The sequence below is a fragment of the Fundulus heteroclitus genome, chromosome 19, assembly GCF_011125445.2.
Source record: "Fundulus heteroclitus isolate FHET01 chromosome 19, MU-UCD_Fhet_4.1, whole genome shotgun sequence".
NCBI lineage: Eukaryota > Metazoa > Chordata > Actinopteri > Cyprinodontiformes > Fundulidae > Fundulus > Fundulus heteroclitus.
This window is the reverse complement of record NC_046379.1, coordinates 6,077,564-6,091,838: the sequence shown is the minus strand read 5'-3', so window position 1 is coordinate 6,091,838 and position 14,275 is coordinate 6,077,564. Positions and strand designations below refer to the sequence as shown.

At 37.5% G+C, this 14,275-nt stretch overlaps 2 protein-coding genes across 3 annotated transcripts in view; one reads left to right on the top strand and one right to left on the bottom strand.

Moving 5' to 3' along the window:
* rpap1 (RNA polymerase II associated protein 1) overlaps nucleotides 1-7,016 on the bottom strand; it is a 38,653-nt gene extending 31,637 nt beyond the window's left edge. For both annotated transcript variants that reach the window (XM_021317510.2, XM_021317511.2), the window contains exons 1-8: nucleotides 6,936-7,016; nucleotides 4,753-4,961; nucleotides 4,229-4,377; nucleotides 3,950-4,042; nucleotides 2,763-2,913; nucleotides 2,518-2,664; nucleotides 2,168-2,380; nucleotides 752-867 (exon numbers count right to left, since the gene is read on the bottom strand). In XM_021317510.2, the coding sequence (XP_021173185.2) occupies nucleotides 752-867; nucleotides 2,168-2,380; nucleotides 2,518-2,664; nucleotides 2,763-2,913; nucleotides 3,950-4,042; nucleotides 4,229-4,377; nucleotides 4,753-4,957 (1,074 nt within the window). In that variant the 5' untranslated portion in view covers nucleotides 4,958-4,961; nucleotides 6,936-7,016. The remainder of the gene's footprint in view (nucleotides 1-751; nucleotides 868-2,167; nucleotides 2,381-2,517; nucleotides 2,665-2,762; nucleotides 2,914-3,949; nucleotides 4,043-4,228; nucleotides 4,378-4,752; nucleotides 4,962-6,935) is intronic.
* Nucleotides 7,017-8,245: 1,229 nt separating this feature from the next.
* iah1 (isoamyl acetate hydrolyzing esterase 1 (putative)) lies at nucleotides 8,246-13,702 on the top strand. Its single transcript, XM_012864511.3, has 6 exons — nucleotides 8,246-8,400; nucleotides 8,479-8,531; nucleotides 9,499-9,650; nucleotides 10,565-10,726; nucleotides 10,804-10,925; nucleotides 12,623-13,702. Exons 1-6 carry the CDS (start codon nucleotides 8,338-8,340, stop codon nucleotides 12,797-12,799), a joined length of 729 nt encoding a protein of 242 aa, XP_012719965.2. The 5' UTR covers nucleotides 8,246-8,337; the 3' UTR covers nucleotides 12,800-13,702.
* Nucleotides 13,703-14,275: the final 573 nt, after the last annotated feature.

The window sequence follows — 14,275 nt, the reverse complement described above, 5'->3', positions numbered from 1 at the left end:
ATGTCTACAGAACGTGAATAAAAGGACAGCTTTTCGCTGCTCATCTCATGGACCTGCAGGAGATTTACGGCCAAAACATTTTTCAGAAATGTCTGAAGGAGCGTTAACATGTAGAGCTTTAAAAACCCAAACCAAAAACTTATTCTGTATCCTGAGTTGCAAAGGAAATCAGGGCAGAACAAGCACTACAAAACATGTCTGAAAATAAGTAACGTTTTCTTGAAATTAGTGCATTTGTCCTTGATTTGAGCAGCAAGTTTAACTGATCTGCCAATGTAATAAGATTTTTGCACTTAAAATAGGAGCAACTCATCTCCATCATCTTATTCAAGTGTATTTTATCTAATTATCTTATTTTAAGTGTAAAAATACTCATTTCATTGGCATATCATCTTATTTACCTGTTCAAATTAAGGACAAATACACTAATTTCAAGAAATTTTTACTTATTTTTAATTCGGTTTTTGCAGTGTATAAGGTGTGACTTTAGAGCTTCGATCCAGAAGCTTAGCGGCTGCGTTTTTAACAAGCTCCAGGTGATCCAGACATGTTTCACTGAGGATGGTAAAATTAGGAAAACAGTCATATTTGCAAGAGAAAAACTAAATGCCATCTATGTCGGATCTATGATCCGATTTAAAAAGACCTCAGTTTACCAATATCCCTTAACTGAAAAAATACACACAACATATGAATGTCCACAGACTTGAATCAAGAAGCCAGTAAATAAAGTAGCAGAGATCAGATGAACCTTTTTGGTTCCTTTCTTTCTGGGTGAAGGCAGGTCTCTCATCCACTCCAGCTTCTCTGGCTCCAAGGTATCCATGTGGACCCATTCCTTCTGGGGCTTTACTGGGAGATCCTCCTCTGAATTCATACATACAAACACACAATTAACAAAAAAGCAATAGCACAGGTTTTACAAAATAAACAGTTTTTTTATTATTTCTAACGAGCTGATGTGTTGTTTGATTAAACAAAGAAAACCAAGAATCCTTCTCCTTCCACGTCACCATTGTGCGGTACTCGCTCGTCTTGGTGGGTCACATAAAGTCCCAATTCTGTGTTTGTAGTGTGACAACGTGAATAAAGTTTAAGGAGGATGAATAATAATGCACCTATTATCATGTAGCAAACAGGACTGTAGCAGCATCTCATAAACTTGCTCCAGATTTAGATGTTAAGAAGTTCAATTTGGAGATGTGGTAAGAAATCTGTAGGTGAGCAGAATTAAACAATTTAAGGTCCATGTCAGTGACAGGGTGAGCAACTAGGCTTTGATATCAAAAACGCTCTTCAGTTAGGATGAGTGTCTGAATAAATGAGTGCCTGAGAGTTTTTTTTTTTTTATTGCAGTTTTGGTAAAACGTTGGTTGAATAAAAGGCAAAGTTTGAATTCAGTGTAACTTGTTTGTTTTTTATCTAAAAATAGGTAAATCAGCAACAGCATAAAATGGCCAGGGCCACACTTAAAATACATGTTTTGAATTTTTTGATAATTATATCAATTAATATGATTTCTATTTTATCTATATGCTTTTTTACCATTTTGTCCAGCCCTTCACTGACGTCACCAAAAGAGCCGTTAAAGTCACAACTAGGGTAATTGAGGTCTCTAGTAGGGCCGTTAAGGTCACACGGGGCCCTCAACCAACTCTCCATCCAGATCAGCGTTAGGTTGTGGTAATTTAACTTTCCAAACATGTCACCTTCTTGTGTAGCTACTGCTTTGTTTGTCCTTTGTAGCCATCTAAACTTTCTTCGCTGCTCTGGACTGCAACTATGTCGCCACTGAGCTTTTGTTCACGGGTTTTATCTTCGGGGAGAAGCAGAGACAGAGACTGGTTCACCTCTTTTTGACTGGATTGTATATTCCTGGAGATGAACTGGACCCACTTGTCTTGCAAACGCCTTAAGATGGCATGTTTTGTGAATCGGTGCTATGTAAGCAAACTTAATTTAATCAAAATAAAAAATTCTGTCAATTTTGTTTGTGATTATTTAAAGAAAACAAATACCCTGTAATCATTTACACGTGTCAATAATGTATTTGGTGCACAATTAAATAATTAACAAAAAGGTTGAAATATAGTTGTGTATATAATTGTGGTATTTATAGACCTCAGTAAAGGAAGAGATTAAACCATTTAATTGAACTAAATCTTACGGGTCAAAGATGGCGCTGGTTTCACCTCCTGTTCCTCCTCCATCTCCACCTCCTCTGGAGTCGCGGCAGCACTGCGGGTCTCTCTGCTTTCTGCCTTTCCAACAGGAGGATCTTCTGCGCTGCGTTTTTCTGCTGCTGCGTGTTCAGACGGTGAAGCAGGTGACAGAGCACTCTGAGCTTTACGCGATCGGATGAACTCCACCAGCCTGGGATCTGGGAGGGACATTAAATCACGTGCATGGATGGAAGCAAAAACAATCAAATCTGTTTCATATACACTTGTTTTTTTTTGTTTTTTATTAACTCAATGCAAACAACAAACTTGAGTTCAAGATAATTTTAGTTCTCACCGAGCTGAGATACAAGTTTCTTCTGCTCGTCTAGAATCTCAGACTTGGACATCGCTTGGAGCTTCGCCTGGTTCTCCCTGTGGATCCTCAGGGTCTCCCCAGAACTGTCCGGGCCCTGGAGGCCCTCACCAGACACCAACCTCGGACCTGAGTCCAAAAACATTTATAGGAAAATAAAAGTGGAGAGGAGATATTTAGTCAGCAGCTTTTGAAGACGTGTACATTTAAATGCTACTTGTGGTTACCAGCTTCAGAAGAGAGGATCTGTGCTCTGGGTTCAGAGGTCTGGGGAGCTTCGGCTGATGATGGTCTCCCCGTTTTGTCTTCTTTTAGTCTCTGCGCTGCAATCTGACGAGCAAAGATGCTCCTCTTCCCTTTGAACGATGAAGATGGGGCCTGTAGGTGCATTAAAATATAACCAGATTTTTTTTTTTTTTACATTTTTTTACTATTTGCATTTTAGGAAAAAGTGCCTTGGAAAACATATTTCCACCAAATTAACTGCTCCACATTTTGTCAAGTTACAACAAACTTGAAAATAATTCCTTTTGGACTTTAGGTGAAAGTTTAACACAAAAAAGTGCATGATTGTAAATTGGAAGAACTTTTTTTTTGCAATTTTGACAGACACAAAAAAATCTCAAAGGTTAATGTCCATATGTATTCAGCACACTTTACGTCTAAAACCCCTAAAGAAAATCAGCTAAAAACAATATCCCATGCTTTCAACGTCTCATAGAGGACTGTAATGAAGTAATCAGTTGAAAACCGATTAATTTACGACAAGCCAGCAAAGGGAAGCATTTAAGGGAAGCATCCGAGAAGCAGCCAAGAGGCCCATGGAAACTCTGGAGGAGCTGCAGAGATCAACATCTCAGAAGGGCAAATATCTCCACAGGACACCGATTAGCTGTGGCCTCTACAAATATGGCCTCCGCAAAGGAGGGGCAGGAGGTAAGACATTGTTAAATGAAAACTATGACGAGTCATGTTTGCAGTTTTTCCAGCTATTCTCCAAAGGACAGGCAGGCATTTTCTTCTGTAGATGTTCAAAGCAGGTGGAGACAAACCCCAGAAGAGCAGCTGCTGTTGCTGCAGTGAATGTTGGTTCTAATGGAGGCTGAATATAGATGCACCCCACACTTTTCAGATTTTTATTTGCAAAAAAAAAAACAAAAAACAAAAGTCCAACAGTCCAGTTTTCACTAAACTCACCAAGGATCCTATCTTAAAAATAAATCATGAGTGACATTTATTGTATTAATTTACATCTACTGAATAAAACTGTGACAATTCAAGTTTTGTTTGGAAATATTCCATTTGTGTTTAATCCAACAGACTTTATGGGAAAAAAATAATCTAAAAACCCAGAAAAGTTTCGACAAACTGATGTATTTCTGTATATTTACGTGAAGGTAGGAGTGAACAATACCTGACTGCTGGTCTCTGAGCGGTGGAGCACTTTGGGAAAAGCCAGGCCTGTAAACACTGGTAGAGATATGGGAGCACAGCTGGTGTCTCTCTCCTTCAAGTAAAACAACAACTTTCATCAGACCCAATGCAAAAAAACGCTGATGCATATATTCAGTTTTCGGTTTTGTGACACACATTGTTGCTTCTATAGTGATAATATTTTACATTTAACTCGTAGCCTCTTATTGCCACCTTTCAGTTATGTGATTTTTTTTCTTTTTAAAAAAAACCCACTTACGACAATCCTGGAGAGAACAGCACTGATGTGGGGATCGTGTCTATCCAACCTCTCCCCAGCATCTTCATTCTCAAAAGTGACACGACTGGCTTTAAATCGAGACTTCTTGGGAGGCGCTGGTGTTAGAGAGGGTAGCTGGTCCGGAAGCTCTACAACAGACACCGTTGGGAGTTTAATATTTCTAGTGGCAGAGTTTTATACACTGCAAAAACGGAACTTAAAATATGTAAAATGTTCTTAAAGTTAGTGTATTTGTCCTTGATTTGAGCAGGTAAATAAGATTATTTGCCAATGGAATAAGATTTTTGCACTTAAAATAGGAACAACTCCTCTCCATCATCTTATTTCAAGTGCAGGATGTCTAATTATCTTATTTTGGGGGTCAAAATACTCATTCCATTGGCAAATAATCTTTTTTAACCTGCTCAAATCAAGGACAAATACACTAAGAACATTTTACTTATTTTTAGACCCGTTTTTGTAGTGTATATTGGCGCCTGTATAGCGATAGCTCATTTTTTAACCTTCCATGGTGACCACATCCTTCTGGTTTCCCTCATTCTCGCTGCTGTGCGCTGCCTCGGCATTCCCGGCATCCCCAGCCTCTCCTCTCCTCTTATCAGGACGGCGGACCATACAGGCAGCCGCCGGAGCGCCGGAGGTCAGGAAGCGCTGCTGCTCCCTCAGGAGGTCCGCCTCAGAGTCGGTCGGTTTTGGACGTCGCAGCATCTCGCTGAAGCACAAGAACATGACATAAAAACAAGTTCTAATGGATCGAAGCAATCAGTCGCTAATTACAGAAACTGCCCTTCGAAAAAAAGGTGACGAGAAACACTGAAACTGAACTAGAGGCGGATTACTCTGGATATCATTTCACGTTATCACTTTGATTTATGACGTCCCAGTCTGGACGCGCAGCCATTTCTAAGGCTCACTTGTCATAGTTGAAATCAATGTTCACTACCCAACGAAAGAGTCAGGGCAAAAAGACCATCAGTGGGATATCTACCCGGCATAAAAGGGTTTATATATTCTTAAATATTAATAAAATCGACAGTGCCATCATAGCAAAAAGTAACATACCTTGTCTAGATGCAGCAGAACACTGTGTATTCTACACCCTGGATCTGAATACTTATGTACTATTCAGAACAAGAGCACATCATAAAAGCAGCACAGATACTTGTTTTCAAGTATATCTGCTGCTTTTTATGTTCCAATAAATCTTTATTCTTCTTCTATAAGTTTTGTTGGCCGTTTACAATCGGTGTTTATTACCGTCATGTGCCGGACTACTAAATCCACTAAATATAAAATAGTCATTCTCCTTCTTTATTGTTATTATTAGTATTTTCATTAATAATAATAATAATAATAATTTAAATTCTTTCCACTTATTTTGTATATTTTAAATACTTTACTATTGCTTGAACTATATTATGTGACTCAGGCTTACTTAATATATTAAATCATAGTTATTGCGCATCTCTTTTCATCCCACCGTCTTGCAATTACCTCCTTTTGTAGTTTATATAAATGCCTTCCTTTCCCCTCTGTGTTCCATATCTCCTGCCACATTTTATGGTTGTTATTTTTAATAAGTACTTTAATTTCTGTTTTACCTCATGGGATCTTAAATTAAATTTCACTTGCCTCAGTTGTTTATTTGGCCAACCTATCCACCCTTGCATTACCCTCAACCCATGTGAATTGTATATCTATTTTCTGTTGATTTATAATATATATGAAGGCAGTTAACTTCGTCTAAAAGATCTCTGATTTTCAGCTTTGAATGCTGGTTAGGCAAAACACTGAGTCTGAACATATTACTGCTTTACTAGGTTTCACCTCCTCTACTCAGTGCAAGGCCGGTATGATTGCTATCATTTCTGCTGAAAACCTGATAGATGATCTGTTGTTCTTCTCTTGATAGTAATTTTAGATTTGGGGATATACACTGCTCCAGTTTTGCCTCCACAGTCCTTTTCATTTCCTCACATTTAGCACAACATGCGTAGAAATACAGGAAACAGAGTATAAAGTCAGCTCTACAGGAAGCCATGATGCCCTCACTATAAAGCATATTCCCATGTTGTTGTGATAAGGTGCTACAGAGCAAAAGCATTTCTTATAATAAATAGTAACATCTCTCTTTTTTCATTACAGCCTCCATGCGTTCATTCAATTCAATTCAAAAGTTGCCAATCCCAGATTTGAAATATTTTCTATATAATGTGTCTTACTGTCAATGCGAGTCCAAAATAAAGTTTGTTGACAACCTTATTTTGGTCGACATAAATAGCTCTGTAACGCCTGACAGGTCCATGTTGGTTCCTTATGAGCAGAAACAAATTAAAACAGCTGCTTCCGTTTAATTTTATTTAAAAGTTACAGTTTTTGGCCATTGTTCTGTTTCACCATGATGTCACAGTTCATCATGGCTGACGTTAATCTGGCAGATATAGACCGAAGCTCCATCTGATCAGGTTAATAACTGTTCAATCTCTCTTTAAAGGGGATGATGATGATGGTGTTTTGTTTTCACGTGCGGTTTACATCTGAGCGCGAGACTGAACGTTAGCCGAACGTTAGCTTTTAACCCCTAAATGGATTCTGGTTAAACATAAAACCTTCCAAAGCTACAGTCCTTTGCATCGAAAGAAAACATATATTTATAATATTTATAATTACTGTAGCGCGAGCTAACCTTTATTAGGAATTAAATCCTGGAGAATCCTCACCGAAGCTGCTGGTTCACACGGAAAGCTTTTAGTGTAGGACAACAACCACCTCCTTCAAAATAAAATCACGCCAGGAGAAATAATGTTGCATTCCACTTACCTCGGAAATCTAAACTATGAGCTGGGAATTGGGAAAACCAAGTGTTTCAGCTAACAGTTGGAGAAGTTTGGATTCCAAAATTTGGAGAAAAAAAAATGGTTTGGATTCCAATATGGCGATGGCGAGGAAAGCTGTTGTTTTGTTCGTAATACCTCTTATAATATCAGTGTAAACATATAAACCACTATGTGACAATGATATAAGACGCACTCTTACAACTGTGTCTTGTAAAATAAACATTTTTTATCACAGTTTACTGTTGTTGAGGAAAGGGGTTGCCATATTGGATCCGAAATTTGGCCTTAAAAATATATATATAACATTTTATAATTTTTTTTCTCCTTTTACTTAATACATCTAATTATGAATGAATATTTTGAAATTTGTTCTACCTGAAATACAAATTTCTCTGGTTATTGTAACTTTTAGGTGGTGTAATTTGCTATTTTGTATTTGTTACTGTTTGAGATTGTTATTTTCCTTGTTCTCAATAGTTATTTAAAAAAAAAAAACCCAACCTTGTCCTAAAAAAGAGGACAAACAACCAAGAGGGATACAGAGAAAACAAAAACAGATAACACTATAATAAGTCACACTGATTTCTGTGTTCTCTTCGTATTGCTATTATGCAAATAGCCCAATTAGAATAACAAAATAACAAAAATAATCACATTAATAACATATATGTAATAACAACATCAGTAACAGCTATTATTATTATTATTATTATTATTATTATTATTATTATTATTATTATTATTATTATTATTATTATTATTATTATTAGATATAAGAAGATGAAGAAGAAGAACTCTGCAACCTTTCTACTAATAATGTCAATGATTATGCACACATAATCTATTGAAACTAATAAAGACATAAACAGACTATCTCACGACTTATCTGACAAGTTGTCAGATAGCAGAATATATTATTTATTGTTCCTTTTAAAAATTTAATTTGCTCAAACTCTAATCCATTAAAAGTAGCCTAGCCCTCATACTATATTTTTCTTAGAAATTAACAGAACTGAAAAGAACAGGTTTCTGCATCGGCGTGAACAACATACCACAACGTAAGGATCAATATGAAACTTGGTTTGTTTTTTTAGATTACTAAAATCAGTACTACGGTACTAAAGGGAGTTCATTATTTTAAACCCCTAATCCACACTTGAATCCACAAGGTGGCGGCGATCCACCAAAAAAGCTGTTTCCCAACCGCCATTAAAAAGAAGAAGTAGATAAAAAAAAGGAGAAATTTTAATCATGTCTAAGTTCGGTCCAGTAATTTGGCCCAAAGTCATTTTATTTGGCGACTCCATCACACAGGTTGGTTTGATACAGTAAAGCTCTTAAAAGTCTCATTCTGCTTAGCTTCAGCTCCAACTTTCCTGCTCCGTCTTTCAGTTTTCCTTTCAGCCCAATGGATGGGGAGCAGAAACGGCAAATAAGCTTGCAAGGTGAGTAGTTTCAGCAGCTTCAGAGGTTTATTAGGTTGGACCATATAATCATGGCTTTTTTTCACCTGTAAAAACAATGTGCCCACACTATCTCACGCACTAAATAAAACAGGAAGTATGTTCTTCAGCTTATTAAAATGTGACCTGTGTTGATAGTATTAGAATTTTCCTTATAGAATTTTCAATTTAATGCTTTTATACATTTAATTTTTTAGGTTTTGTTGATTAGTCCGTCGGGTTTTTCTCCCCGACTACTTCCTGTGTTGCGTTTTTTTAGACATTGCGCTTCTACACTGTGTTTTACGGCCAGGGCGACAGGCTCACGGTGCATTCAGGTACACCTCGTACATTAGATCCTCAACTTTAAATTAAGTTTTATAAGTGCTTATTCAGCCCTTTTTAAATAACATCCTGGAAAACTTCAAGTAATTTCACTGTTCAATTTTGTCTTTTATAAACTGCAGCTTAAAATATGTTTGCACCACATACTTCAGTTTTAAAATTCTTAAAACATAAAACTGGTATCTGAAAATGTCAAAGTGGTCTTGCTAAATGCTCGTGCATAATTTTTCATATATATTTGGACTATTCTGCTGTAACTTATTTAAGTATTTATTTTTAATTACTTAGGTCAAGCTGACTAGCATCTTCCCTGTGCATTGGTGATGTTTACCATGTGCAGTAGGACACATCTGATGATACAACCAAATATTGTAAAAAAAATTTAGTCAAATAAGTGCAGATGTCTCAAGTATGACTTGAGTTGAATGCACCATGGAGTTCAAAAGGCCTAAAACACTGTTGTGAAGCACAATAGTTTGACAGCTCAGAAGAACTGGTGGAGAAACTCCATCTTGATGGTGGAACCCAACCCAATTTTCAGTAAATTTATATTGACAAAGCTTTCCTGTTATTTATTTGATGGATCTGTTAACCTGGTGTGTGCTTCCTGTTCTTTTCTTTTTAGAAAATGTGATGTTGTGAACAGAGGCTTGTCTGGCTACAACTCCAGATGGGGAAAGATAATTCTTCCTCGCCTGATCAGCAGCCAGGATGCGGCAGAAAACCACATAGCAGCTGTTACCATCTTCTTTGGAGCCAACGACGCGTCGCTGGAAGGTACAGCCTCACTGAGAAAAACCAGACTCTCAGATTATGTTGCCCCTGCAGCCAGACGTATGAGTGCATGCAGAGTTGCCATGTAAAGGGAAGTAATCTACATTCAGTAGATCTTATTTATACTCCGTATCAGAAGGAAATAAATATGCACGCTAATCAGAGGCATCCTGTAATATTAGGGAATAATGTATCTTTGTAGTGTCGCATGAAGGTTTTAGTGAATTCTAGGCTACAGGTAGGGCTGGGCGATAAATCGATTTAATCGATTAATTCGAATTTACAATTCTTTAAGATTTCATTTTTGGAAAATCTGGATTTTATTTTGCCAATACACTCATTGGGTTTCCATGAAGAGAACAGCATGTGATGCTGAATATATGTTTAGGCAAAATTATTGTCAAAATATTGTTAAGTGGAAACTTTTTTTTTTACCATAATGCGAGGTACTTGATTTACTTATTTACTTTTTTTTTTTTTTTTTAGTTTGAAGTTCACGAGTGCAGTGAAGCCTGTTCTTAGCTCAATGTGTAATACCACTAGCAGCAAATGTTTTGTTATATTTTCATTGTTTATAATGGCACGGCTGCCATCTTGTTTTACAAGCATGTTTCACAGCTTGTTTTTAGTTGCACTTTGAATTCAGGTCAACTCCCTGACGAAATGCTTGACATAAAAAGCAAGGTTTTAAAATAATTTCTTTAATTTCTTTTTATGAAACAAAAAGGAGGAAAAAAATCTATCAATCGGGTTTGGTATGATAAAATCGGAGATTTATTTTTTAATCCATATCGCCCAGCCCTAGCTACAGGATTGTTTAATTTAATCTACATTTTTCAGCTCTCTTTTCTAAAATACATAAACGCAGTACTTTTATCACATTCAGTATAAATAATGAACGTTTCTGTGTCCTTTAGATAAGAACCCACAGCAGCACGTCCCTCTGAAGGAGTATTCAGAGAACCTGAAGGAGATCAGCAGGTTTCTGACTTCAGCAGGTGTTTCTGCAGACAAAGTCATCTTCATCACTCCTCCTCCGATCCATGAGCCAGCCTGGGAGAAGGAGTGCATTCTCAAAGGTAACCCCCGGGCCACGGGTTTGTCTTCTCCTGCGTTGCGGCGCTGAACCCGGCTGCTTCTTCTGGTGTCTTTCCAGGATGTCCTCTCAATCGGCACAACTCAGTGGTGGGAGAGTACGCTCAGGCCTGTGTCCAGGCAGCCGGTCAGTGTGGGTCAGACGTCCTGGACCTCTGGACACTCATGCAGAAAGATGGACAGGTGAGTGCAGTCCTGGACACAAATAACTTAGTGTGTTGCAGAAGTGTTTACACCCCTTAAGCTTTCTCCACATTATGTCACATATGCAGCCATTAAGGTTAATGTAGGATGTTGGGATTTTATGATGGACCAACACAAAGTAGTGCAAAACTGTAGAGTAGAAGGAAAAATACAAATGGTTGACGTGCAGAAACAGCTGCATGTCCTTCATAGTGTCTCTACCAGCTGTGCTCATCCAGGCGCTGAAATAGTTTTTCCGTTCTCTTGTGCAAAATAACTCCAATTCAGGCAGATTGTAGGGAGAGCATCCGTGAACAGCAACGTTTTCTAAGTCCTGATGCGGATTCTCAAACTGATTTAGAGCTGGACTTTGACTGCGCCACGTTGACACATGAATGGACTTTAATGTAGCAGATTTTCCTTCGTTAATTTCCTGATTCAGGTTCCATCCATCGTCCCATCAGGTCTGACTAGATTAGATTAGATTAGATTCAACTTTATTGTCATTACACAGGTACAAGGCAACAAAATGCAGTTTAGGTCTAACCAGAAGTGCAATAGTAGCAAGTGCAGGATAAACAATGGTTCCATAAGTACAGGACATGGGTTTTTACTAAATAAATATAGAGATGGATACTATTATTAACAGAATTTTACTGATCAATTTGTCCTATGAGTATAATATATAGATAACTAGTATTGTGAACTAAATTTACAGCTGGATGTGTACCGAATATAATATACAGGTCGATATTACGATGAATAGAGTTTTACAGATATGTACAATAGCATAATATACAGATGATTATTATAACAGAGTTTATGTACTATGAATATATGTACAGATGGCTATTACTACACGCATAATTGTGAGCATGATATATAGGTATCTATTACTATAAAATGAATAAATAAAGTTTGGACAGAAGCTATTTAAATTAAAGTGCAATGGAAGGTAATTGCATATTAAAGTTAAAGTACGATATTGCAAATGTATAAACTAGCTTCCCTGTCCACAGCATGACGCTGCCACCACCTTGTTTTAGTGGCCATGGCTTTTTTTCCCAATGACGTGCAGTTTATTTATTATGGTCCACGTAGATCAAACTTTTTTATATGTATAATTTGGGGGGGGGGGGGGGGGGTTGTGGCACTTTTATCAAAAGAAGGCTGACAGGAAAGGGGGGTTGGGAGAGGGGTTAGACATGTGGCAAAGGACTGAAGTCAAACCTGTGACTAAGCCTCTGTACACACACCCCATGCAGATCAAACTTCACTTTGTTCTAATCTCATCAGGTAGTTGCACTGGATTTTATTTTAGGACCTCAGATTAAAGGAGACTAACAATACGTAATAAATGGAAAATAGACATTATCCCTAAGCTTTGCAACTTCGTTGGTCTATCAAGTAAAATCCTGCTCAAAAAAAAAAAAAAGACTTGCCTTTTTAAATGACAAATGTGGAAAAACCAGAGCTTTTGAGTCTATATAAAGTGTTTCTGAAAGCACATTTACTTTGATGTTGCTTTTGTTAAGCATGTTTAACCGAGCTGCTTGTCCCTTACGGTACCAATAAGCAGTTTTCTGCTTTGGTCTGAACGCCAAAATGTGTTTGATGAATTCAGCAGTAAGTTACGTTGTATCTACCATGTGCCTAAAGTTGTACTGATGGTCTTAAAACTACTACACCTACTACAGGACTACACCGTCTACCTCTCCGATGGGCTGCATCTCTCAGAGAAGGGAAACCAGTTTGTGGCCGAGCATCTTTGGAGCATCCTGGAGAGCCGCGTGGCTAAGCTGCCCTTCATCCTGCCGTACTGGGGAGACGTGGACACCAAGAGCCCAGAGAGCAGCCTCCTCTGCAACTCATGAGAGAAAGTCTCCAAAAAGCTTCAAAAAAAAGAAATAACCAAGCAGTGGCCAGAACATGTTGGAAAGGTTCATCTTTTATTTACAGTCACCAGACTCAAATATTCATGTTTAACATGTAAAATAAAGGGTTTTTTTTTCCAGCAAGAGTTGCCATTAATGCCAGCGAAAACATTCATAAATGTAGAAAAGGGACTACACACAATATGTAATGCAAAAGTTTTTTTTTTCTTTTTTTTTTTAAACATAATAAAAAGTTTTACAGCATTAAGATGTGACACAGCAGGGAAGAGTGAGACTGCATCACACAGAGCTCACTTTGGCACAAGCGTATCAAGCCTAACAGAAAAGATCTGAGCACAAGGAGGGCAGCAGAACTTTGTCAGAGTTGAACAGCAGGGAGTTTTCTTCATGCAAAAATAAAAAAAATAAAAAAAACTTTGTGGTAGAAATCACAAGTTTCTTCTTTTTTTTTTCTACTGACGTAACAGAAACTCCACAAGATCAGTAAAATAATGCAATCGCTGCTGCTGTTTATTAGAAAGCTATGCATACATACACAGACAGGCCTCCAAAGAATGTGTGCAAAACTAAATTCTCCAGTGTTAAAATGTGCTTTTTATTAATAAAACAAACAAAAAAAGACTTTAGACCAGACACTGTCCTCTAAGACGCGACCCATAATTTTTTTTCCCCCAGTAAGTGGGACAAATATGTAACATAAAACACTGAAGAGGCTGGATCTGCTTTGGTGAACACACATTTATAAATATGTAGATAAGTTTTTTTTTTTTTAAATAGAGATGCCCAATTTGATCACATCTTGATGCATAAAGACACGTTGGGATGATAGTGTAAGGGTTCTGGGATCAGCGTTTCATTTAATACTTGGAAAAAAAAAAAAAAGTATGAATATCAACCCAATTTTATTACATTTATTTTAACGCGTCGTCTCAATGCAAAAGAATACATCTAGTGTCCTTTTCACCTTTCCGCTACAAACTTCAATGTACTGGAGTGGGATTGTGAGATAGACCAACACAATGGAGGGTGTAACCTTTTAGTGGAAGAAAAATTACTTGGTTTTTAAAAATGATTTAAAAAAATCTGAAAAGTGTGGCATGCAGTTTGCTCCTTTGAGGTATGCCATCCAGCTTTCCACATCCGGGGACCTTCAGCCTGTTTTTGTAAATTAGCTAAAGGTCGATCGGACGTGACGGATTTCAGACCTGATCACCTAATATAAAGTCCAATGTTGCTCCAATCTGACTGCAGTACCTCTAACCACATGCTACAGTGTCCCCTACATAGCTTACAAACTAAGCAGCCACACTTATCTTTATTACAATAGTTTCCATTAAAGCCAGATTTATATATGGCATGGTTAATAGTTGTCCTCCAGAGAAATTCTCCTACCTGAGCAGTGCAACTCTGCAGCTCCTTCAAAGTCATCATAGGTAACTATGTGCATTTATGTTT